The sequence below is a fragment of the Cervus canadensis genome, chromosome 13, assembly GCF_019320065.1.
Source record: "Cervus canadensis isolate Bull #8, Minnesota chromosome 13, ASM1932006v1, whole genome shotgun sequence".
In the NCBI taxonomy this organism is placed as follows: domain Eukaryota; kingdom Metazoa; phylum Chordata; class Mammalia; order Artiodactyla; family Cervidae; genus Cervus; species Cervus canadensis.
In genome coordinates, this window is record NC_057398.1 from 22062725 (window position 1) to 22087085 (window position 24361).

The 24361-nt window shown below is 41.0% G+C and overlaps 1 protein-coding gene across 2 annotated transcripts in view; it reads right to left on the minus strand.

Moving 5' to 3' along the window:
• PAPPA2 (pappalysin 2) overlaps window positions 1-24361 on the minus strand; it is a 301087-nt gene that overhangs the window by 102604 nt on the left and 174122 nt on the right. For both annotated transcript variants that reach the window (XM_043485179.1, XM_043485180.1), the window contains 2 exons: window positions 18982-19117; window positions 18560-18779 (listed from right to left, as the gene is read on the minus strand). In XM_043485179.1, the coding sequence (XP_043341114.1) occupies window positions 18560-18779; window positions 18982-19117 (356 nt within the window). The remainder of the gene's footprint in view (window positions 1-18559; window positions 18780-18981; window positions 19118-24361) is intronic.

The window sequence follows — 24361 nt, forward strand, 5'->3', positions numbered from 1 at the left end:
GGTGATGGACAGGGAAGACTGGTGTGCTGCAGTCCATGGGGTTGCAAAGAGTCAGACACAACTGAGCGACTGAACTGAACTGAACTGATATGGAAAAGCATCAACATCAATATTTGATAATAGGCTTAGAGGCAAGTTTCCCAAATCTTCTCCTACTTTCCAATGGTTGGTAAGGAAAGAGCATGGGTAACACCAGAAAGCAGACATCATTCTCAGCAAAGAGCAGACAGACTCATTAACAAATCTGCCATGAGCCGTCTCCCAGGGTATGCCAAATAAGGCACATTAAAATTTCTTTCCATTGCCTGAGGCGACTAGAGGGAAGCTGGCCTCACTTCCAGCCAAGGTCCATACTTGGAAAGCTTGGTAGTTCCTTAGGAATGGGCAAAGTCCTGGCTGTCCTGTCCATAGCTTCCTCACAGCCTTGGCTTAAGGTTCCCCTGAGGGTCTGAGCTATCCACGAGGAATTTCAGGGGTGACACTATTCCAGAGTCAGTCAGAATCAATAGTGAAACCTTATTTCTTCCATGTAGGAGCTGATGAGAAATTATGCACCAAAGACCCCATTTCTTGCATGTGACTGCTGGAGAGTGGAGAAGACCTTTAAAAGTGATCTTAGAGGAACCACATGGACCTTAAAGATAATTCAACCCTAATTTCCCATTTTAAAGATGAGGAAACACCCTAACAGAAATGATGGGATATTTCAGAACTTCCTACCATACTCAGACTACAATATAATAACAAACAAACATCAAATTAAGCTTTAGCTCAAACTCAAAATCAGGATGACATCAGCTTGTGAACTTTTCTAAAGTCAGTGTCCCACCCTCTCTCAGGCATTCAACTTGATACCTGGAATCCAGGTTAGTTTAGGAGAAACATTCTGGTTTCTGTACCACAGTTTTTGAGAAATAGCATAATATGACAGAGAAAGTAGTAGATCAAGGCCCATATGACTTGGGTTCAGGTCTTGGCATATCCCTGCTTAGCTCTGTCACATTGGGTAAGTCTCTTAATCACTCTGCCCTTTTGTCTGCAAATTTATAAAATGATGAAGTTGAACTATGTTCTCTTAAATATCTCTTCCAGCTTTAACATGGTACTTAATATCCTAGATGAGGTGACGGTGGTATTGGGGTGGGAGTACAGAAAACCCATGAATGGGGAGGATGTGGTAGAGAACCAAGAAAAGAGTTACTCACAATCTTCCTTGCCCAGTGTAAGTTTTTTGCTTAATGTCCCAACCTTTAAGTTGTTTAGTTAAACAAAATATTGCAATTCATTTATTCAAGAAGTGTCACCATTGACCAAATAGCAATCCCAGTGGTTTCTGTAGAAACAACTCTTTGAAGGTTAAAAAGTAAAAGAGGATCAGATGTCTCTGTATTCCTTCACTGTTTTACTGATTCTCATTGAAATAAAAGGTTATGGGCTATGAAGAAATGTATGCTCTGGATTTGGCAGCAGATGGAAGAAGAATGTACAGAATGTAGAATGGACCAGAAGAGATGGAGTCCTCATTAATCATCCTACCACCAATAGGAAAACCAAATAATAACAATAACATCCATCCTTAGAGAGCTCTGCTGTTTCTCCAAACAAATACAAAAAGATATGGCCTCTTTTTTGTCTCCCCATTCTACCTCTTCCTCTCTACTCGTTCCACCTTCGCTCTGTAGGACAAGAATCAGACTAAACATCAAGTACATTTCCATTGGCCTTCTTGAACAGAACAAAGCCAGTACTTTGAGGGTTTTACTGAAGGAACTTATGGACCAAGAAGAGAAAATTGATTCAAAATTTTTCTCCTCTAAAGAATATCATCTGACAGAAACAGGGGAGTCTCAGTAATAATTCTGATTCTTCCATCACGTGACAAAGAAATTAATATTGGACTAAGTAGACTTCTCCTTCCTTCCTGGATCTTGGGAAAGCAGAGGTTTTTCTCTGCCCTTCAATTGAAGTCTCTGCCCCAAAGTTGGTGCCTGAAAAGACCTCTGTCAGGAGACATCCATCTCCTCCTAGAATGTGACCTATTCATAAATTCAAGACTGGACTCCAGTAGCCCCAGCACTGGGTAATTTGCTTTGTTCATTCCTAGTTCTGGGCACAACTTTTGCCATGCCTGACTGTAATGCTAGAAGTCCCATCCAAAGTCCCCCTCTTCTTCTCTGGTGGCTCAGACAGTAAAGAATCCACCTGCAATGTGGGAGACCTGGTTGTGATCCCTGGGTTGGGAAAATCCTCTGAAGAAGGGAAAGGCTACCCACTCCAGTCCTCTGGCCTGGAGAATTCCATGGACAGAGGAATCTGGCGGGCTACAGTTCATGGGGGTCAGAGTTCATGGGGGACATGACTGAGCAAATTTCATTTTCACTTTCTTGTAAAGTAAAACAGATTTCCATCACACAGCCAACATGTACTGCCTTTCCAAAGCCGTCTCACCAAGTTTCAGAACTGACCATTTTAATGGGTTATAAAATATGTAAAACACCAAAGAAAGAGTCAAAACAATTTCTGGCTAAGCAGCAAAGACTGTGCACCCTAGAACAGCACCAGGGAAGCATAATCACTCATCAGAAACAATGACAATAATAACAACAAACAATATATATGATATACATCTATATATAATAAATATATATAACATTTTTTTCCCACTTGCAAAGGCAGGAGTGATCTCCAAGTGGTGAATTTCCTAACGAAGAGTGATCAACGAAACCCCCAAATGACTGCATTGCTGCCTCCCACTGCACCACCACTATTTATCCTGGGGCATTCCTCCAGTTAAAAAATAAATAATAAAAGTATCCTTGGGCCTCAATTAAACTATTAATTCAGGAATGACACTTCCCCAGACACATTCATAAGTCAATGCTGAGGAACTGTGAAGCAGGTGGAGGTAAGTGAGGGAACAACATAGTACTCTGAATAAAGTTTAATGCGCATGAGCGTTCACATATGGTAATCCTAGAACAGTACCTAAAAGGCACGAAGAAAGGGTAGCATGGCTTCTGCGTGCTATAATATACAAGCTTTGTGTTGACTGAGGTCTTAAGGAGTCACAAGCTAGCACCTTGAATGAGTCCCAAATTCATATATAGAAGTAGAACATAAAACATATGTCAGCCCTGGACTTCCCCTTGGCTTCTTTTGCCTATAAAGTTTCTTGACTCCCCAACAGAAGCCTCACATTGTTCCCATCATCTTGTAATTCAGGAATTTATCAGTCCTGGGTTGACATCAGATTTGGAATATTACTCCGTTCTGTCCTGTTGCTCTTCTTAGCATTCCCAAGCCTTGCAACACCAATGGCTTATTTGCTTATGGAGATAGGAAGGCCCAAAGGAGCAAAGAGACTTTCTAAAATTGTGTGGTGAGACTAGATGATGTGGCCAGATGTGAGAGGCAGGGGTCTGGACAACAGGCTTGCTGCCATTCAAATCACCGGGCTTCTGCTGCTCTTGCGGTTATGGCTACATAGAACCAGACATGGCCTGAGAGTCATTCCAACCAGAATGCAGGGTCATATCTATCAACAGCCTGTTTGGCAGGCTGGCAAAACAACAGAACCCTGGAAATATTGGTTTGTTTTATTTTCTGTGCTTTCTCCATCAGCTGCCAATAATACAGACCATTAGCATAGGGCCAGCCCTGAGCAAAATTGGGAAGCAGGTGACATTTTAAACTCATTTCTCATTTTGGCACCACACTTCCTGCTTCTCATACTCCCCCAAACTTCCAGATGCCTACAGTAGGTTGCATTTCAGCAGGGCTCTGGTCTGATTTTCAACTGGCAATGTCTATAAGAGAATAACTTTGACATAAATAGCTGATAATGACTTAAAACATTTATTCTTCTACTAAGTGGTTATTGACTATTTTAAAGAGACTGCTGGAAATTATCAGGACTTGAACTAAATAATTCCTAACTGTGGAGTTTTAGACACTATGATAAGACATTGGGAGTTAGTGTCCTGAAGTTGTCGTTTTGAAACCATCTTTAGCGGTAGACTCCAGCCTCAGGTCTTATTAAGCCGTCTGTGCCTCTCCCTAGCACTAAAACTCAAAACCTGAAAGCTGCCACCCAACTGGCTCTAAGAATGTATCCTACTAGGAACCATCTCAGACAGCATAATATTTTAATAAAGGCTTTTTCTAGAATAGTCTAGCCATGCTCCCATAAACCCCTAAATGAGACTATGTCCATGACCTTCCCATTTTCCCTCTATAAACCCATGGCAGCAAACAGTTGAAAAGACTCTACAGCTCCCAAAGCAGATCTGTGGTTCACCAGGCCTTCTGTCATCAGCCAGGAGAACCAGAATCCTCGCCAGTGGAGTCTCCTGCTTCCCTCTTATTTTATGGACAAATCATTCTGGGAAGAGGAAGTTGAGCAAGAAATCTAGGGAACAACTGAGCAGTTATAAATTTTTTCTTGCTTAAGAAGAGAAAATAGATTCAATGTTAATTTGCTAAGCTGCTTTGGGGAAGAAGATAATCAAATGAATAGAAATACAATACATATTTCATTTTCTATAGTGCCTTTCCCAGCAGCAAGAGATGACACTTCCCATCATCCTAGAACGTTGAAAGGAAACTCTCTGCTAAATAGAAAAGATGAAGAGCCAAAGGATAAATTGATGCTTTAACCTGCAGCCCCTAGCACAAAAAAAGGAAGCAGTCATTTACTTTGTGAGGCTATCAGAAGGGAAGTAATTGGAATGGTTTACGTAGGACTGAGTAGGGGAAGAAAAAGCCTAGCAAGGTATAGGAGCCCAATCCAGGCAGAGAAGGAAGGGAAAGGGTCCACATTTTAAATTTGAGCTTCAAATAATTGAAGTACAATAGGACTGGTAAAGTGGCAGCAATGACGGTTCCAGGGAATAATGAAGCATGAAGCAGAATGACCGACAATAGAGATGGAATGATCTTATTACCAAGACTAAGATCACAAACTGGTTATAGCAAGGATGGAAGGTAAGGTGCTGAGCTCTGCTCTGGCTGCATGTCCCTAGACTCAGAACCCTTAGGGTTTTGAGGGCTCAGGACCCTTATAATGTAGCCTTAGCTCCACCTGCAATGTACGGTGCAGCCAAGAAGACACCTTTTCACACCTGAGTCCCAACATCTTCCAAATGGGAAAACACAGCCACTTCCTCCCAGAAATTATCTGGGGATTATTCAAGTCAAGTGAATTCTGCAGAAAAGGTGCTTTCCTTTCGACCTCATCCCTCCAACCTCTCCCCACCCCAATCAAAATCCCATGTCTACAGAAAATTCTCCAGGGACAATGGAGGGTGACCCAGAAATCTTCTATACTTGACTTACTGATGAAGGCCCTATCTTCTCTGTCAGCAGATCCGCCCTTTCAAGATTTGCTTTCTAAGCCTAACGACATCTTCTGTGTCACATACGGGGATGTCATGGAAAGGGATCTGAAGATGTGAGGCAGTTGAGGGAGACAGCCTGCGGCAGCTTTAATCCTGCATGTTACCAAGGTGCACAAATCACAAGTGGAATATTGTAACTGATTTGATGGTAGCTGATTGTTGGTTTTTCTCTTTTGATTATTTATTGTTGCAGTCTCTGCTTCAGGAGACAGGATCTGAAGAACAGAAGCTCCACAGAGACAACAAAGGTGACTGAACTAGTATTTGTTGTTGCTGTTCAGTCACTAAGTCATATTTGATGCTTTGCAACCCCAGGGACTACAGCATGCCAGGCTCCTCTGTCTTCCACTAGCCCCTGGAGTTTTCTCAAATTCATGTCCATTGAGTGGGTGATGCTATCTAACTCTCTCATCCTCTGCTGCCCCCTTCTCCTTTTGTCTTCAATCTTTCCCAGCAGCAGAGTTTTTTCCAATGAATCATCTCTTTGCACCAGACTACCTTATATGTTTCCTGAGAAACCTGTATGCAGGTCAAGAAGCAATAATTAGAACCAGACATGGAACAACTGATTGGTTCAAAATTGGGAAAGGAGTACAACAAGACTGTATATTGTCACTTGCTTATTTAACTTATATGAAGAGTAAATCATACAAAATGTCAGGCTGGATGAATCACAAGCTGGAATCAAGCTTGCTGGGAGAAATATGAACAACCTCAGGTATAATGATGATACCACTCTAAAGGCAGAAAGTGAAGAGGACCTTAAAGGCATCTTGAGGAGGAAAGTGAAAAGGTGGCTTGAAACTCACCATTTAAAACTAAGGTCATGGCATTCAGTCCCATCATTTTATGGCAAATAGAAGGGAAAAAAGTGGAAGCAAAGACAGATTTTATTTTCCTGGGCTCCAAAATCACTGTGGACCATGACTGCAGTCATGAAATTAAAAGATCCTTGATCCTTGGAAGAAAAGCTTTGATAAATCTAGACAATGTGTTAAAAAGCAGAGACATCACTTTGCCAATGAAGGCCCGTATAGCCAAAGTTATAATTTTTTCAGTAGCCATGTACAGATAGAGAGTTGGACTGTAAAGAAGGCTGAGTGCTGAAGAATTGGTATTTTTTAATTGTGGTGCTGGAGAAGACTCTTGAGAGTCCCTTGGACTGCGAGCAGTTCAAACCAGTCAATTCTAAAGGAGATCAACCCTGAATATTCATTGGAAGGACTGCTGCTGACTACGCTAGTATACATGCATACTAATTGGCAAGTCTCTCTGCATCCTGAGGCATTTGAAACCAAGCCAGCTATACACTATTCTTTGATGACTCACTTTTTAATTATCTGATTATTTTCTTTACACAAGTATGATTAACAAAATATGGTAAATATGTTAAGGCATTTTTATGTCAAGTACACAGAAGTTGGGGCTGAACTCCAACTGATTTCCACAAGAACAGACTAATAGGAAATGTTTTTAATGCAGAAGATAAAATCTGCTTAAAAGTTGTTGCCTTGAATATAAAATCATACAAGAGCACAATATGTGTTCATTATTTTCTCTTGACTTAAACTTTATGTGTTCATGTTTAGTTTGCTTTAAGAAAATAGAAAAATGAAGATTTATGCAGATAAGAAAAAGAGGAAAGAAAGAGGAGAAAATCTGAGGATGACACTGCTCTTTACAAAAATATGTTTTTTTTACTTAAAATGTAATACCCTTTTGAAAGGCACTATCATTTAAAAAGTTAAGTCACTTCAGAATTTAGCTATATAATTCAGTGAACTTTTCCAAAAGACTGCCTTGTGTATAGTGAAATACACACACACACATATTTACACATATATAACTACATTTTACTAGACCGAAATTGCTAAGAACAATTAACTCTCAATTGTCCTATATTATGAGAAGTCAGAATGCAGGTTATTTTAATAATAATGCCATTTTTTTTAGATTTTTAATAATTTTATGACTTTCTAGGAAACCCAATTGATATTACTGATTATTTTTCACTTTAATGAATACTATGAACAGTTCCAGCTGAGCTATTGAGAAGGTGGCTCAGGCTTAGACAAAAGGGAAAATAAACTTGGGAATAAAACGTGAAAATGGATCAGTCATAAAATGGATGTGAAGTATCTAGATAATGGAGCATAAAGCAGACATTCTCTGGTAAAAAGGCTACCTAGATAATCCACCTACCAAGAACTGAGGAATTCCTAAAAAGAAAGACCATCCTTTTAGAATCATTGTTCTTCCCTTCTGATTAATTTACGCATGTAAATTCCTCGCATGTCCTTGTGAGCTAAGCTGTCCTGTAAGTTAAAACTACATCAGTACCATGTGTGACTCTATCAGGAATGAGGTCCTTGTAACTCCAAGGTCTAAGAACACAGCCAGCTAGTCCAGGCTAACACATTTTGGCGCACATGATTCCAGCTTGTTGGAATCCACAGTCTTGTGTAATTCCCTCAACCTGAGTGCAGGCGGGACCAATGACTTACTTCTAAACAATTGAATATGGCAAAGGTGACATTGTCCCGTCTGATCATTATACATAACCTAAGATTGAAAGGTACTCTTGCTGAGAAACTCTCTCTTTGCTGGCTTTAAAGAAACAAGCTGCCAGGCGTGAGCTGCCCAGTGGAGAGGGCTATAGGGCAAGGAACTAAGGATAGGACCTGCGCAACAGCCAACAGGAAATGGAGCCCTCAGTCTGGCAGCCTTCTAGGACCAAATGCCAACAACTGTGTGAGCTTAGAAACTGACTCTCCCACAGGAACTTTCAAATGACCCGACCTGGCTGACACCTCATGACAGCCTTATAGAGGATCCAGTTGAGCCTGGCCTAGAATCTTTTTAAAATTATTATTATTTTAAACTTCTTATTTTATATTTGGGCACAGCTGATTAACAATGTTGTAATAGTTTCAGATGAACAGGGAAGGGACTCGGTCATACATATACATGTAGCCATTCTCCCCTAAACTTCTCTCCCAGCCAATCTGCCACATAACATGGAGTAGAGCTCCATGTGCTATATAGTAGGTCCTTGCTGGTTATCCATTTTAAATATAGCAGTGTGTACATGTCTGTTCCAAGCTCCCTAACTATCCCTTCCCTTCAACAACTATAAATTCATTCTCTAAGTCTGTGAATCTCTTTCTGTTTTGTAATTAAGTTCACTAGTACCATTTCTTTTTCAATTCCACATATAAGGGATGTCATACAGTATTTCTCTTTCTCTGTCTGACCAACTTCACTCAGTATGACAATCCCTAGGTCATCCATGTTGCTGCAAATCTGGCCTAGAATCTTGAGTCTCAGAAACTGTGAGAGTGTAAATGTGTGTTGGTTTAAGCTGCTCAGTACGTGGCAGTATTGCTGCATGGCAATAGAAAATGAATACACACATAAACCTGGCTTTAAATTGTAGTTCTTCTTTTTGGCTTACCTGTACTTCTAATCTCCAAGAGAAAGGAATATTTTTTTCTCTGATTTTCTCTCCTCTGGGGACTGAGATTCTTTTTGTCTGGGCTAGGACCCCATGCTGAAGCTGAAGCTCTAATACTTTGGCCACCTGATGCAAAGAACTGATTCATTAGAAAAGACCCTGATGCTGGGAAAGATTGAAGGCAGGAGGAGAAGGGGACGACAGAGGATGAGATGCTTGGATGGCATCACTGACTTAATGGACATGCATTTGAGCAAGCTCTGGGAGATGGTGAAGGTCAGGGAAGCCAGTGCTGCAGTCCATGGGATCGCAAAAAGTTGGACACTACTGAGTGACTGAACAAAAACAACAAGGACCCCATAGGAGCTAGGTCAAAATCTCTTTTTCTAATGACCCCAAATCCTCTGGATTCTGCCCATAAAATTGCTCCACTCCAGATAATTCATTTCCTGAACTTTCCCAAAAGTTCAAAGTATTTTTTTTAAGATCTATTTGCTTTGTTTATCTTTGGCTGTGCTGGGCTTTGACTGCTTCATATTTGGTCTTTTCTCTAGTTGCAGCGAGAGGGGTTACTCTCTAGTCTTGGTGACCAGGCTTCCCATTGCAATGGCTTCTTTTGTTGCAAAGCACAAGCTCTAGGGCACTCGGGCTTCTGCAACTGCAGCTCCTGGGCTCTGGAGCATGGGCTCAGTAGTTGTGGCACATGGGTTTAGCTGCCCTGAGGCATGTGGGATCTTCCCGGAGCAGGGATCTGATCGGTATCCCCTATACTGGCAGGTGAATTCTTAATCACTGGACCACCAAGGAAGCCCCCAAAGTATTTTTACAGTTCCATCACTTATCACCTACTCCATCAAATATCACAAGCTCACCTGCATTACTTGGAGCCCACATCTATATTTCTTAATTTCATGGATTCCACAAAAGAAATATGCCATTTGCATAAATATATCTAAAATACAGGTGTTCTTTAATTATTCTGGTGCCAGTTAACCTCTTGTTAACCTAATCTGAATACAGCTTGAGGGAGAGGGTAGGATTTCCTGGGTAGTGATAGACATGAGTATATTTATAAAATAATTTTTCATTCGTAAAATGGAAACTTTCTTTACAGAAAAACAAATTAATTTGATTCTAGTCTTGGTTTTGCTAATTTCAAATAAGGTGAATTTGTACACACTGAGTCTCAGTTTCCTCAACTGAAAAATGATTCCTGGCATATTGTAGGCACTTAATAGATATTTTTTTAATATTTCTATATTAAAATATAGTCTCCCTTTTCTCTATACAGACAGACACACACACCATATAGAATAATTAGTTTTACAAATCACTCTACATTAAATTTTTTCAGAAGTCTTCTATGTGAAATGAAACACAGTAATATAAATACAATGTGTACACACACACATACATTCACTGTTTTAGAGCTAAATTGTTACACAATTCTACTCTCAATTATCCACAATGATAAAAAGGATCAAACATGATTATATATAGTGAGTGAAAAAGAATGAGAGTGAGAACAAGAGAGAAAGAGAAGAAATGACTCTGGTTTCCACATGGATATTCATTTTAAAAGATAAATGTCTTATTCAGTTTTATAGTAGAATACTTGGTTTTAATAAGCTACAGTTTAAGGTAAACCTCAGAACCCACTACAATTTTATATTTATGAGTATCTATTACTTGTTTTCCATCTCAATCAGAATGTGCACTTATACTGAATAAGTTAAAATGATATTTTTACCTTATGTTTGCCTTGGACTTAAAATAAGTTCAAAACATTAAAAAGAGAAAATATAAATGTCCAGTTAGTTCAGTCTACTTAGAAGTTATATTGAAAATTGGTCTTAGCATACAGATGGCTAACAAACAAATGAAAAGATGCTCAACATTGCTCATTATTAGAGAAAAGCAAATCAAAACTACAATGAGATATCATCTTATACCAGTCAGAATGGTCATTATCAAAAAGACTACAAACAATAAATGCTGGAGAGGGTGTAGAGAAAAGGGAACCCTCTTTCACTGTTGGTGGGACTGTAAATTGATACAGCCACTATGGAAGACAGTATGGAGAATTCTTAAAAAACTAGGAAGATAATCACCATCTGACCCAGAAATCCCACCACTAGGCATTTACCTTGAAGAAACCAAAATTGAAAAAGACACATGTACCCCCATGTTCACTGCAGCATTACTTACAATAGCTAGAACATGAGGGAACCTAGATGTCCATCAACAGATGAGTGAATAAAGAAATTGTGTTGCATATATACAATGGAATATTGTGTGCTGTGCCGTGCCTAGTCACTCACTCAGTTGTGTCCGACTCTTTGTGACCCCATGAAATGTAGCCTGCCAGGCTCCTTTGTCTATGAGGATTCTCCAGGCAAGAATCCTGGAGTGGGTTGCCATGCTCTCCTCCAGGGGAACTTCTCAACCCAGGGATTGAGCCCAGGTTTACCACATTGCAGGTGGATTCTTTACTGTATGATTCTTCCCCACCAGGGAAGCCCATGAGGGTAACCTATCCCATCTCCAGGGGATCTTTTCTACCCAGAAATTGAACTGAAGTCTCCTGCATTGCAGTCGGATTCTTTACCAGCTAAGCTACTGGGGAAGCCCACATGGAATATTACTCAGCCGTAAAAAGGAATGCATTTGAGTTCACCTGAGGTCACCTCAGTTCTAATGAGGTGGATGAACCTAGAGCCTATTATAGAGTGAAGTAAGTCAGAGAGAGAAAAACTAATATCGAACACTAACACATATATATGGAATCTAGAAAGATGGTACTGATGAAATGATTTGTAGGGCAGCAGTGGAGACACAGACATAGAGAACAGACTTATGGACATGGGATGTGGGGGGAGGAAGGAGAGGGTGAGATGTATGGAGAGCGTAACATGAAAACTGACATTACCATGGAAGTAGTCAGTCAGATAGACAGTCAATGGGAATTTGCTTATGACTCAGGGAACTCAAACCGGAGCTCTGTAACAACCTAGAGAGGTGGGATGGCGATGGAGGCTCAAGAGGGAGGGGACATATGTATACCTGTGGCTGATCTGTGTTGATGTTTGGCAGAAAACAACAAAATTCTGTAAAGCAATTATCCTTCAGTTAAAAAAAGAAAGAAAGAAGAAAATTGGTCTTAGAATTAAAGCCAGGAAAATCTTAATCTGGAACATCAAAGGCAGAGGGAACAGGGGTTTCTTCATGGTTATTTGACAAAATATTTTCTGCCAACAATCAGCTTACGGCCTGTCATTTCCAAATGCCCACCCTTCTTTGCCCGGCTTTGAGATACTAAAGAGGGACCATGCAAATATTGCTCTTTTGCCAGTTAGTGTAATGTCATGTTTGCCCAGTAGATATAACTGGGAAGACATTATAGGAGGAAGGGGTGTCTCTTCTTGATTCCCATGTGCTTTTTTCGCCTTGCTTCGGCAGCATTTGATGTCCGACACAGCATCAGAATTGCAGTGACACTGTGCATGTCCCAGAAGTCCTACCAGCACCCTAGCTGGCTTCCCAGCAAAGGTACCCCACTGAATGACTTCCCAGAAAGTCTCATTGGTACCCTGATGGGTGGCTTCCCATCAAGTTCATCAGTGCCCAGCAGGTGACCTCCCGGACAGTTTTAGCAGCATTTGCCATGATGACTTTTCAGAAAGTCTCAATAGAACCTCAACAGGCAGCTTCCTAATGAGCCTTGATCAGCACCCCAGTGGGTGGTTTCTTGATTGCCAGTCTTAACCTATGAAACCTCAGCACCCTTCTCTGTCACCCAGTGTGACACTGCTCCACCCTGTCCAATGAGAAAAATCACAGCCTTGGAGGGAGTGGAGTGCTCTTCCTCAAGATACTCTCCCCCCATCCCTAAAAGTAATGGTTGCCCCCTTGATCCACCATTCTTCTCTAAAATTAACTACCAAGGTGTTCTCCTTACCCCTTAAGCGTTCATTTTCTGTTACTAGTTACTTGTATTAGTCTTCCCCGTTCTAATTATGGTGTCCCGATTGACCGACGGCCAGAGAATAGAACTGGGAGTGACGGTAGAAGGTAGAGTCACACAGATAGAGGGAATCAGTTTGGTTGTACCTGTGTGCTTGAGTACACTGCTGAGCTACTTCTCAGTGGGAAATGGGGTGCTGATAATCAATGACACGCTGTGGGATCACAATTAGGAAGCTACCACCTCTAACCACTGTGGCGAAGCGCCACCTGGAACACAAAGGCCGCCATCTTTGACCACAATGTCCTGCACATCCCTGGTGCGCATGTCAGAGAGAAGATGGCAAACCCGAAACAGGAAGAGAAGCCTCTTCCTCCCGCAGTGTGTCTCCAGGACTCTCTGTTGACAAGAGTTAACACTGTGCCAGTCAGCAAAGGGTGAATATTAACAGAATCCTATTCTTAGTACTTGCGTTAGGGTGACGAGGGTGACTTTAGAGATGAAAAGCAGTAAACTGATGGATAACTGTCACATTTTGTAAAAGGAGGGTGGTAAAAAAAGGTAAGGATGGGAGATGGTGTGGAACTGGTCCCACCTGGTGCTTGAATGGGCTACAAACTCCACATGGATCCTTCTCACGCAGTCTCACAAGAATCCTCAGAGGTGGTTTCTCCCTGCTTCCCACTTAAATATCAACAATACAGAAACATAGAAAAACTCTGATTAACACCAGAAACCAAGGTGGATAGCTGGACTCTGAGGATTCCCCCCTGATTTCAAAATGTATTGGAACTGAATTGAGAAACATCACTGGAAGCCAAAATGTGATTTTTGTTGTTGTTGTTGTTGTTGTTTATTTTCTGGAAAAAAAAAAAGCACAAAGCAAATAAAGGATAGAGCCAGACTAAAAGAAAAGAAACGAGTCAGTCTTTCTTCATTCCCTGGCCCCTGTCAAGACCAGGAAATTGGGCACTACTTTTCAGGGATCACAGATCTGTTCTCTATCCATCGGTCTTCAGCAGTACTCTTTCTTTACTCATTTCACGATTTCCAGTCAGAAAGTATAAGGGTCTTGGTGGAGTGAAGTAGGAGTGAGTGAGGGGAAGGGAGAATCACTAACAAAGGCCATTGAGTCCTAGGAGATGAACATCCCAAAGGTAAAGATGCTACAGAATCCTAAAGAATATTTTGGGCTTAGGGACCAGGAGATGAAATTTCAGAATAAAAGCTTGGAGTAGTTTTACACAATGAAATCCTACTGTCTTTGTAAACAGTGCAATGAAGCAATGTGCCCTGGGCTCATTGGCAGTGAAGATAGAGAAAGGTTAAAAATAAAAGAAAGGCAAATATTTATCAAACAAATACAAACAAAGAGAAAGCAGGGGTGGAAATTTTAATTCCAGACCAAGCATAATACAAAGCCAAATCCTTTTAAAGGGGCAAAAGGGTTGGCAAGAGGTATGATCCCAATAAAGATAAAACAGTCACAAGTACTTCTACACCTAATTATGTAACACAAATTATAAAAACCCAGAACTGTTTGAAATATAAGGATAAGTTGAAAGAAGCACAATTGTTTGGGAGGTTATATTATATTCTCAATCTTTTATAAGGCAGGTAGGTAGAAAAAAATCAACAAAAGGAAAGTATAAATGCTGAAAAGAAACGAGTGATCAGAAGTTTCAACCATTGCTATTAGCCTAGGCCCCGGAAAAGGAGATACTGTTCTTCAACTTCTGAAGATTCAACACTGGGGTATCTGATGGCTATACCATCAGGCAGGGTCAGAGAAGTTGCAACTAATATGTTCATTGTGTTCATATGACTGAAAGAACAGAATCTTGTAGGAGAAACACATGCCCATGAGAAATTCTTGTCTATTAGTAAATTCTGCTAGACTTGACCTTGTGAATTTCCAAATATTTTGATGATATGAGTCTTGATTATCTGTGAGCTAATCTACTCATTTAGGAAAATTAACCTGTTAGTGCATGGATTATATTTTGGAAACATTCAAAACCCCATTGTATTAATCAAAAAGATGATTCTCACTTTCCAAAGCTACCAACACAACCCTGGGATGGTTGGGAATCTTCTTGACACTCCAACTCATGGAATACTGTGGAAAGTTATGCAAGGCCTTTCCCGAAGGTGGCTAGAGCAGGAAATAGTCAGTAAAAAATGTGGTAAACTGTTATCCGGCACTGGTAGGATTTCCCAAGTGGTGCAGTGGTAAACAATCCACCTGCCAATGCAATAGACACAGGAGACGTGGGTTCGTTCCCCAGGTTGGGAAGATCCCCTGGAGGAGGAAATGATAACCCGTTCCCGTATTCTTGCCTGGAAAATTCCATGGAAAGAGGAGCCTGGCAGGCTACAGTCCATGGGGTCGCAAAGAGTCAGACACAACTGACCACATGCGGGCACGAGGAGACAAAAACCAGGAACACTAAACTTGGTTTTCAAGACTAAGGATCTGTTATCAAAAGACTAAGCCCAAAGGGTCATAAACTGGGTCACTATCATGGCAAAATGGGAAACAAGATGAAGAGAAAAATCAAAGCCAAAGAGTCCAAAGTAAGGATCATGAATGTCACCGGGAAGCCAGGCTTAGGTTTACTGGAACCTCAGCTGAGATTCTGTGGGCCAGTCACACTGGTTTAAAGATGCAGTATTGTAAGGCAGAGCACAGAGGATTTTCAGGGCAGTGAAATTACTCTATGACACTGTAACAGATACATGTCATTAAATATTTGTTCAAACCTATAGAATATGCAAAACCAAGAATGAACCTAATGTAAACTGTGGACTCTGGGTGATGATTATGTGTCCTTGTAGGTTCATTGATTGTATATCTGATGAAGGTGTGACAGTAGGGGAGACTGTGAATGTGTATGTGGGGGGGGGGGGTGTTTATGGGAAATCTCTGTACTTTCCAGTCAGTTTTGCTATGAATCCAAAACTGCTCTAAGACATAGAGTCTATTTCAAAATATAAATAAAGGCGCAGTGATGTAGGAAGACAGGCCATTGGTTATTAATGGTTAAATACAAAATGGGTAACACATCTTCTACTGCCAGGCATCAGTCAGCTCTCTCTTGCCCATTTTAGTATTAATGGAATTCAGGTCATAAGGGGTAAGAAGGAGGTAGCCAGGAATCCCTCTTACTATGCCCAGAATTTGAGGCTTTCATATTATGGTCTATCTACATTTACAACTGTGATTGATACAAAGATGCTAAAAGACTTCCATCCTTTGAGAATATATAGGGATTCAGATTTTAAATCTGTCCACAAAGGAAATACGTGGGATCTATTAGGTCCCCTATGTATCAAAATTTACTCTATAGCACTAATTTGCTGGCTGAGAAGGAAAAGTCAATTTGCATGGCTCCTGTCAGTCACATGTGGTTTGGAAATGCTTATGCATTCCAGATACATTCTGTGTAAACTGGAGAATCATATCCTATTTCTACTGGTTTGCACGCATGCATGTAAGAAAACTTGTTTTCCCACAGTGCCAAATGAAAATAAGCAAAGAATTAGCAGCAGTGATCATAATTAATCAACTTCTTTGTCAAAATTTCACAGCTGGGATGGTGTAAGGGGAATTCTTGTCCCTTGGGCCTAGAAAGGTTGTGACTTCTTTTTTGGTTTGCTTGTTCAGTTCTGTCCTGTGGAGGATTTAGAGGTAAGGTCTGTAACTGTCATGTGATATACAGTTTCTGACATCTCTGATATGTCAGGGCCTCTGCTAGGTATTGAGAGATACTGAGCAGAATGCCTACTGTAGGGAGTTCAGAGTGGGATAGAACAAGAAAATAAATAAGCTATCACCCAAAGAGATAGTTGCTTTTGTAGAGTGTGGGTTGCGTGCAATGTCCTATGGAAATAAGGAGGGAGCTTGCCAAAACTTCATAGAAGGAGGTGAATCCTGATGGTCAAGTGTGAGTTGAAGTGAAGAAGTACTGGACAGCATTCAAGAAAGTAGGAACATTATGTGCAAAGACACGGAGCTCATCAAGAACATGTGTTTCAGGGACCTAAAAGAAATTCTGTATGGCCTGAGGCCAGAGGTAGAGCCAGTAGAGAAAATAATTGGAAAACACATGAGAGAGAGGCAATCACTCTAGTAAACAATGTTATTTTAACAGTCTACATTCTTGCATTCATATTTGAAGATGTTTGCTCACTCAGGAGACTTAAAAGTCGCAGATGAACTAGCTAATGTTGCAATGTCCATTACAGAGACCCTATTCCTTCCTAGCACTTACAACAATGTCTGGCACATAGTTAATACTCAATTAACATAAACTACTATCACTGCATGTGGTAAATGACCCTTAATAATTTGTGCCCTGATGCTCGTCCTTCCTCTTGAGTATAGATGGGACTAATTGACTCATTTCTAATGAATAGAATATGCCAGAAGTAATGGGTTGTCAATTCCAACATTATGTTATCAAAAGACTGGCTTCCCTTTGGGGCAGATTCTCATGTACTCACCCTTTCTGGCTCTCTTTATTTTTTTGGATTATTAGCCATCATGTCATAAAGACATTCAGGCAGCTTGTGGAGATGTTCGTGTGGCAAGGAATTGAGCCATGCTTGTGTGAGTGTGCCCACAGCCAGCACCTATGCGAATGAATTTGGCCACAGATCTCCCGAGGCTTGCCAATAGCCACATGAGTGAGTTAGGAAGTGAATTCTGCAAGGCTCCACTTGAGCCTGAGGTTACTGCAGCCTTGGCCAAGAGCTAATGGCAACCTCATAAGGGATGCTAAGCCAGAGGCACCTAGCTGAGTTGCATCCAGATTTCTTACCAACAGAAACTGTGATAATCCACTAAATGTTGGTATTAATATAATTTGCTACAGAGCAAAAGATAACTAAAATACATTATTAGTACTGTCTACCTCCTAATCAATATTGGGTTTCTGGGATACCTAGGTTGGGCATGGTGGTATCGGAGTCCCTCCTTGATGATGGAGCACTGCTTGCAACGCCAGCTTTTGTGACTAGGAACCCGATTGCCTGACACTTCATTCCTTGAGGAAACAGACTGTTACCTGTAGTCCTACTCAACTGATTAGACCTTTCAGAGAATGAATTCAGCACAAGACACAGATTACTGTGTCTGACTTGTTCCTTGCCTCATCAGGGCCAACCTTGGGCACACCAACGTTCCTTACTAGCTGTAGCTGAGAGTCCAGGAAACACTACCTAGATGGTCTGGAAACACTGTCTAGATGGTGACAGTCACAGATGTCTACAGAATGGCACACAGCTCATATAGTCCTGATTTCTGTATGTAAGTCTAATTGATTATATAGCATGCCTTAGAGACTAATTGTTAAACTCACTATATACACTGTCCAGGTGGGAACAAGTGGAAAAATATACATCACTTAGGGAACGCTGAGTTTTTGGCAGGGAAATTTGGCAGTTTACATAGCAATGTTGATTTGGAGGCAGTGGTTTTATATGTACAGAGATTTTAAGACCTAGTAAAGATGATAAATATTTACATAAAAATTATTCTCATCTAAGGAAAGAAGAACAAAATATAAAATGCAAGTGTGCCTTCTATGAATTGTTCTTTGCTTGCTCCTTATGTCTTTTTTAGTAGTTCTTAGACACGTTTTTAGTTAGCGAACAAACACCCACTATATATACGATAGTATATATGAAAATGATAGCAGTTGTTGAAAAAGAAAGGTAAAAGGAAGTAAGGGGACTTTATACCTTTGTCCCTGATGATTTTGCCCCTGGTGCTCTGGGATGATGCAGCTGTTGGGAGCTGAAGGACTTATGTCAGAGGATGTCCTTAGAGCCACTGCCGAGATGCCCACCAATGGGGTTGAGAAATTCAGCAGCACTGATGTGGCATGGTGGAAGAGGACGTTTGAGTGATGAGTTATGTTGATAACCAGTGGGTTATGCTGGCATGACAGTTCATAGGTTCCTGAAGAGAAACAAGGGGATTGAATAATATTTTAAGCCATTTGTGTAGCATCAAGTTTCCATACCTAGTGTTCATTTTTATCTTCTCAATAGCTATATGATGTAACAAGGTCTCAAATAATATCAGAGACAGACATCGAGCTGAATCCTGTGTCTACTGGATTGTCCTCTGGTGGCCCTAAAGGGATAACTGTCAGACTCACCAAGAGAGTGGTTGTTTCCACTGACATCGGTCAGGTAAAGGGTCACTGTTGGCCGCTGACGTCCCCCAGGTACCAGGCCATCAGATGCCAAGAAAATGAAAATTGCTGTGGCCACTCCTGGTCTATTGAAACAAACCTAGGCACAAGCACATATATGTACGAGCCATTATTTCCAGTGGGCTCTTAAGGCACATGTCACACTACTTTTATCCCTCTCAAATAGCTCGCCACTTAGAAGATAAGAACTCCCTTCTCCTTTACAAATGGGAAAAAAACATGGAGTAGGCACAGAAGGATAGCCATGGTCTTATCAAAAGTAAAAATTAGCTGGAAAGTAGCTAACTTTCAGCTACTGAGAGTCCAATTTTTTTCTGAGACTTTTTACTTCAACCAGTTCTTTTTTACCTGAATCTTTCTTTATACCTCTCTAAAAGATCACTCAAGGAGACCATTGCTGGAGACAGTAAACCACTGTATAGCCAGCCAATACCTCCCTATCTCCAATGTGAGAGACGTGGACAAGATGATCACCAAGCTAACGCTTTGTTCTCAACTGGCATAGCTAATTATACTTCCCTATCTCCTTTGTTGCTGTTGTTTAGTTACTAAGTCACATCTGACTCTTTTGCAACCCCATGGACTGTTGCCCGCCAGTTCCTCTATCCATGGGATTTCCCAGGCAAGAATATTGGAGTCAGTAGCCATTTTCTTCTCCAGGGGAATCTTCCTGACCCGGGGATCGAACTTGTGTCTCCTGCCTTGGCAGGCGGATTCTTTACCACTGAGCCACCAGGGAAACCCTCCCTGTCTCCTTGTCTCCCCCTTAAAATTGTTATCAGAACCTCTCACTTAGCATTTCAACTATGATACAGGAGAAAGGTTACTGCAGAGTCTGTTGCTTCAGAAACTAGATGCTGCCAAACTGCTGCTTCTTATTCTTCTGGTGCCCTAGGCACAACATTTACCCTATCCATGGCTGGAAAATAAGCCAGCGCTGAAAATTCACAGGAAAATTCAGTTTTCTGTAAGAAATAGTCTAGATGGCTAGACTAATTAACAATGAAGCAGTCTTGTCCCTAAAAATCCTTTAAAATAAAACATTTCAGATATTGAGGAATGACCTGAAGAACTCATCTTCCATTATCTGATGTTGCAATTCTACTTTTTTCTTATTTCCTAGAGCTCAATGTTACTCTTAACATTGAGATATTGAGAGTCATCTCCCATCTTCCCTGGTGTTGCATGGTTGCTGCTTTCTTTGAATCTAGGGTTAGAATGTACAACAGTCTGTATGTACTTCTCTAGCTTTGTATCAGGTTCTGAAAGGGATGTGCTGTGTTATGCTTACTCTCTCACTTGTATCTGACTCTTTGCAACCCTATGGACTGTAATCCACCAGGCTCCTCTGTCCATGAGGATTCTTCAGGCAAGAATATTGGAATGGGTTGCCATGCCCTCCTCCAGGGGATCTTCCTGACCCAAGGATCGAACCCAGATGTCCCACATTGCAGGTGGATTATTTACTGTCTGAGCCATGAAGGCAGCCCAAGAATAGTGGAGTGGGTAGCCTAGTCCTTCTCCAGGGGATCTTGTGGACCCAGGAATCAAACTGGGGTCTCCTGCATTGCAGGCAGATTCTTTACCAGCTGAGGTACCAGGGAAGCCTTCTGAAAGGGATAGAGCCCCCCAAACACTGTCCTCAGTGTCAGAGCAGGGTACAACATCTAAAGGCAGAGGGCTTTTCTTAAAATGGGGAGCAGGAGAGTCAAACATGTTTTCTATTTTAACGAGAATTTTTCCTTGTCCACAGACCCACTCTCCCTGAGCCTTGGTGGTATGTTTATAGAGTGTCCATTTGCACTGCCGGCTTAATGAGGGTGATTTTATGATTCTCAGCGGTCAGTGTAGCACAACTCTCCCTTCTTGCTCTCCTCCTTTGAGGGAAAGACCAGCCACTGCTCTATTTTTTTTGCAGTGTCATTCCCCGCCCCCTTTTCATTTCCCCTCTTTGAAGTAGTAAATATTTCTTTATAACTTAAAAAACTTCCAGACCCATAGGTTATGGCCTGCAATACGAGGTCCTTTGTTCCTGGCTAGATGAGGGCTAGACATGAAACACACCATAAGTTAACCAGGAGCCTAACGCAAAGCCCTCAACTCCAGCCCCCAGACGACATCAAAGTCCCCCGGGAACGCCCACAACCTCTTCCTTTTCATACACCACAAAAGAGACCCAAGTACTGGAAGAAAGCTCTGGGTTGTTTCCTGAGCCAGGAACAAACAGAGCCCAAACAAGTACCTGGTGGCTTTACCCGAATAGGTCTCAGACTCGAAGAGTGGGGTGGCTTCAATGAGGAACAGGAGGGCTCAGTTTTCCCACTTTCTGTTGGGTCCCCAAATAGACACCACCCACCTGAAACTAATTAGTAGGCCTTATGCTGTGGATTTCTCTGTCTTGAGGGCCTGTGCCCAAAACCTCTGACTCATTTTGCATTGCCTTACTCTAAGGGTCTTTGAATCCCAAATCACTTTGAACCTTAAAGCCTGTTCCTGTGGCAGTGGCAGTGTCTCTGTGCCTTGATTTGTGATTTGTGGGAAGTGGTTATGCCAGGATTTCCCGGCCGTGGCTTTAGTAGGAAAACCACAAGTGAGACCCTGGCAGAGGAACGTCTGATCACGGTACAGGATGCCCAGTCTTGGGCATTTCCTCTCACAGTGACACAAGAGAGGTAGCCACACTTCATTCTCATCTGAATACTGAATATGCCCCCACAGGAGCAACTCAAATGCAAAGAAGTAGAACTCTGTCATATAACTATTAGAACCTCAAACCAGAGACCGGTTCAAGTCTGCGCAATGAATGCTAACCACGGTAAAGGAATCTAGTAAGTGCACCATTCCGAAGGGAGGGATGGCCAGGCAGAACCCTGGGTTTAACTCTTAGCCCATCTTTATTGTTGTTGTTTAGTCGCTCAGTCATGTCCGACTCTTTTGGGACCCTATGGACTATAAATAGCCTGCCAGGCTCCTCTGTCCATGGGATTTCCCAGGCAAGGACACTAGAGTGGATTGCCATTTCCTTTTTAGGGGGATCTTCCTGACCTAGGGATTGAACCCATGTCTCCTGCATTGGCAGGTGGATTCTTTACCACTGTGCCACCTGGAATAGTCCCAGCCCTGTTTTACTAGCTGGGTAAACTAACTTTGACAATCCATTTCTCCTCTCTGAGCCTAGGGTTCTTCTTTTCCACACCTGAGGAGCAGACATACTACCCATCTCACTCGGCTACTATGAGGATGAAATGAAATCATGTGAAAGCACAAAGATAATGCCTATAATCTAGTAAAGACTCAATGCTCAAGAATTTTTATTTCCAAAAAGGAATACTTTTAAAAAATTCTGTTTACACTTTAGGAAGAACAGGATAAAGAAGAAACATTTAAATTAAACACACAACTATGTAGTTTGGTATATAGAGAATTATGCTTTTCTGAAATTTATAGGCTTAAGAATCTCACATATGCTGTTTTAAAATGGCACTTGTAGGTGTGAATTGGTACTGCAGGTTCTCCTTCCATAGAAACTGGCAATATTTGAGGCTCTTGGTATAGAATGCATCTCTACTTTATATATGGAATCTATGAAAAATACATTTTGAATACATAACTTTTAATAGACATTAAAAAAATTCAGTTCAATATGTGTTTATTAAAAATCTACTTTTGCTGTAGATATAAACAAAGACATTTCTAGAATTGACAGCATAATTAGAATACTAAAATGCATTCTGTATTTGAACAAACATGATATTTTTCAAAGCTGCTCTTTCTACAGCCAAGTCACATCTATTTTAATTTATATAACAGTCTAGGCTATTTTTACTTTATATGAAATAAACAATGAATTTTGTGTTCTTAAACAAAAGTAGGTAGTGTCTAGAGCAGAAAACCTGGCAGCACGAAACTCTGCTTATTCTAACCTCACACCACCATTGTCACTACGTAAGAAAGACACTCCTCTAATCACCACACCAAATGCACAGTGCGAACAGCTGCCCCCTTCTAGACAAAATACACTAGAGGCAGCTAATTGGGGACTATGCAAATCTGAAATGAGTACCAGGCATGCCCCCAAGAGAAAAGTCCAAGATGCTAAGAGGTCAAGGGAATTGTTAGCTTTATTTGTAATATTTTATTGCTCGTTTTAACAAGAAAATTGCATTTATGTATTACAGGGCCATATAAAATTAACTTGAACGTGGCTTTTATGAAGAAGACAAACTATAGTTAGATATCAAAAGAAGGCAAGATCTTTTAGAAAAGCAATTGATTCTCAGAGAGGACTGAGGAATGGCCTAAAGATAGAATGATAGCCAGTAAAATTAGCTCAGTGAATCTCTAGCAAAATACTTTGAAACAGAGAGAGTATGAATTAGATAGATAATAGGCAGATAGATAGATAGAAACCAACTGACAGACAGAAATGGAAAACGAGCCCATGCCCTCAGTTGCTTGCCATCCAAAGTCTGCACATTAACTGCCGGATCTGACTTCTGGCCACTGCTACAGGGTAAGACTGAAAGAATGCGTCCCTGGTGTAGAACTTTTTTGGGCTTAAGAAATCCCTCTTTAGTCTGCGTGCTGGGTACAAACACACTTAATTGACTCCTAAACCAAGCATCTTGACGTTCAGGTCATCCTTTGCGGTGGTCCCTGGACAGCAAACCCTGAAACTATACCACAAACTTGAAAAGAATCTTCTCTGAGGTTTTAAAATGTTTTTGGTTAGTTGCTGAGATGTTATTTTTTTCTGTGTGCCTTTCCATTTTCATTCATCTATGGCACTTCCTGATTTCAGAGAGAAAGGGAAGGCCCTTGAACAGGAGAAAGTGGGCACATACTGCTTTCAGTCTGTAAGTACTTTACAATTCCCCAACCACGCTTTACTGGAGCCTCCATTAAGCTCATTGGGTTTTTGTTCCTATTTGAGACATTATTTTATTTTATTTTTTACTATAATATCCCTAGGATTCAAAGGTTATATTATAGAAGTGGAAGGTAGGATTCTGAGAGATTAAGTGACTTTCTCCAACATGAATGTTAGACAGGAATTTGGGTTTTCTGTATTATTTTGACTGCCCAAGGGTTCCTAATTTTGGTGAGCAGAAAATCACAAAGTTCTTAGAAAACTTGTTGACATGTGTGCCCTCTCTCTCCACAAAAAGTGAAGTCACATAAATACTTAGGTATAAAAACATGATACTATTTCAGGGAGCTAAGAGAACCCTTTGAAAGCCATTCACAGTTCAAGTAGGGTCAATAGAAATTAGATTAAGGATGCTTACACTGTTGGTTGAACCATATGCCTTTTTTTTTGTAG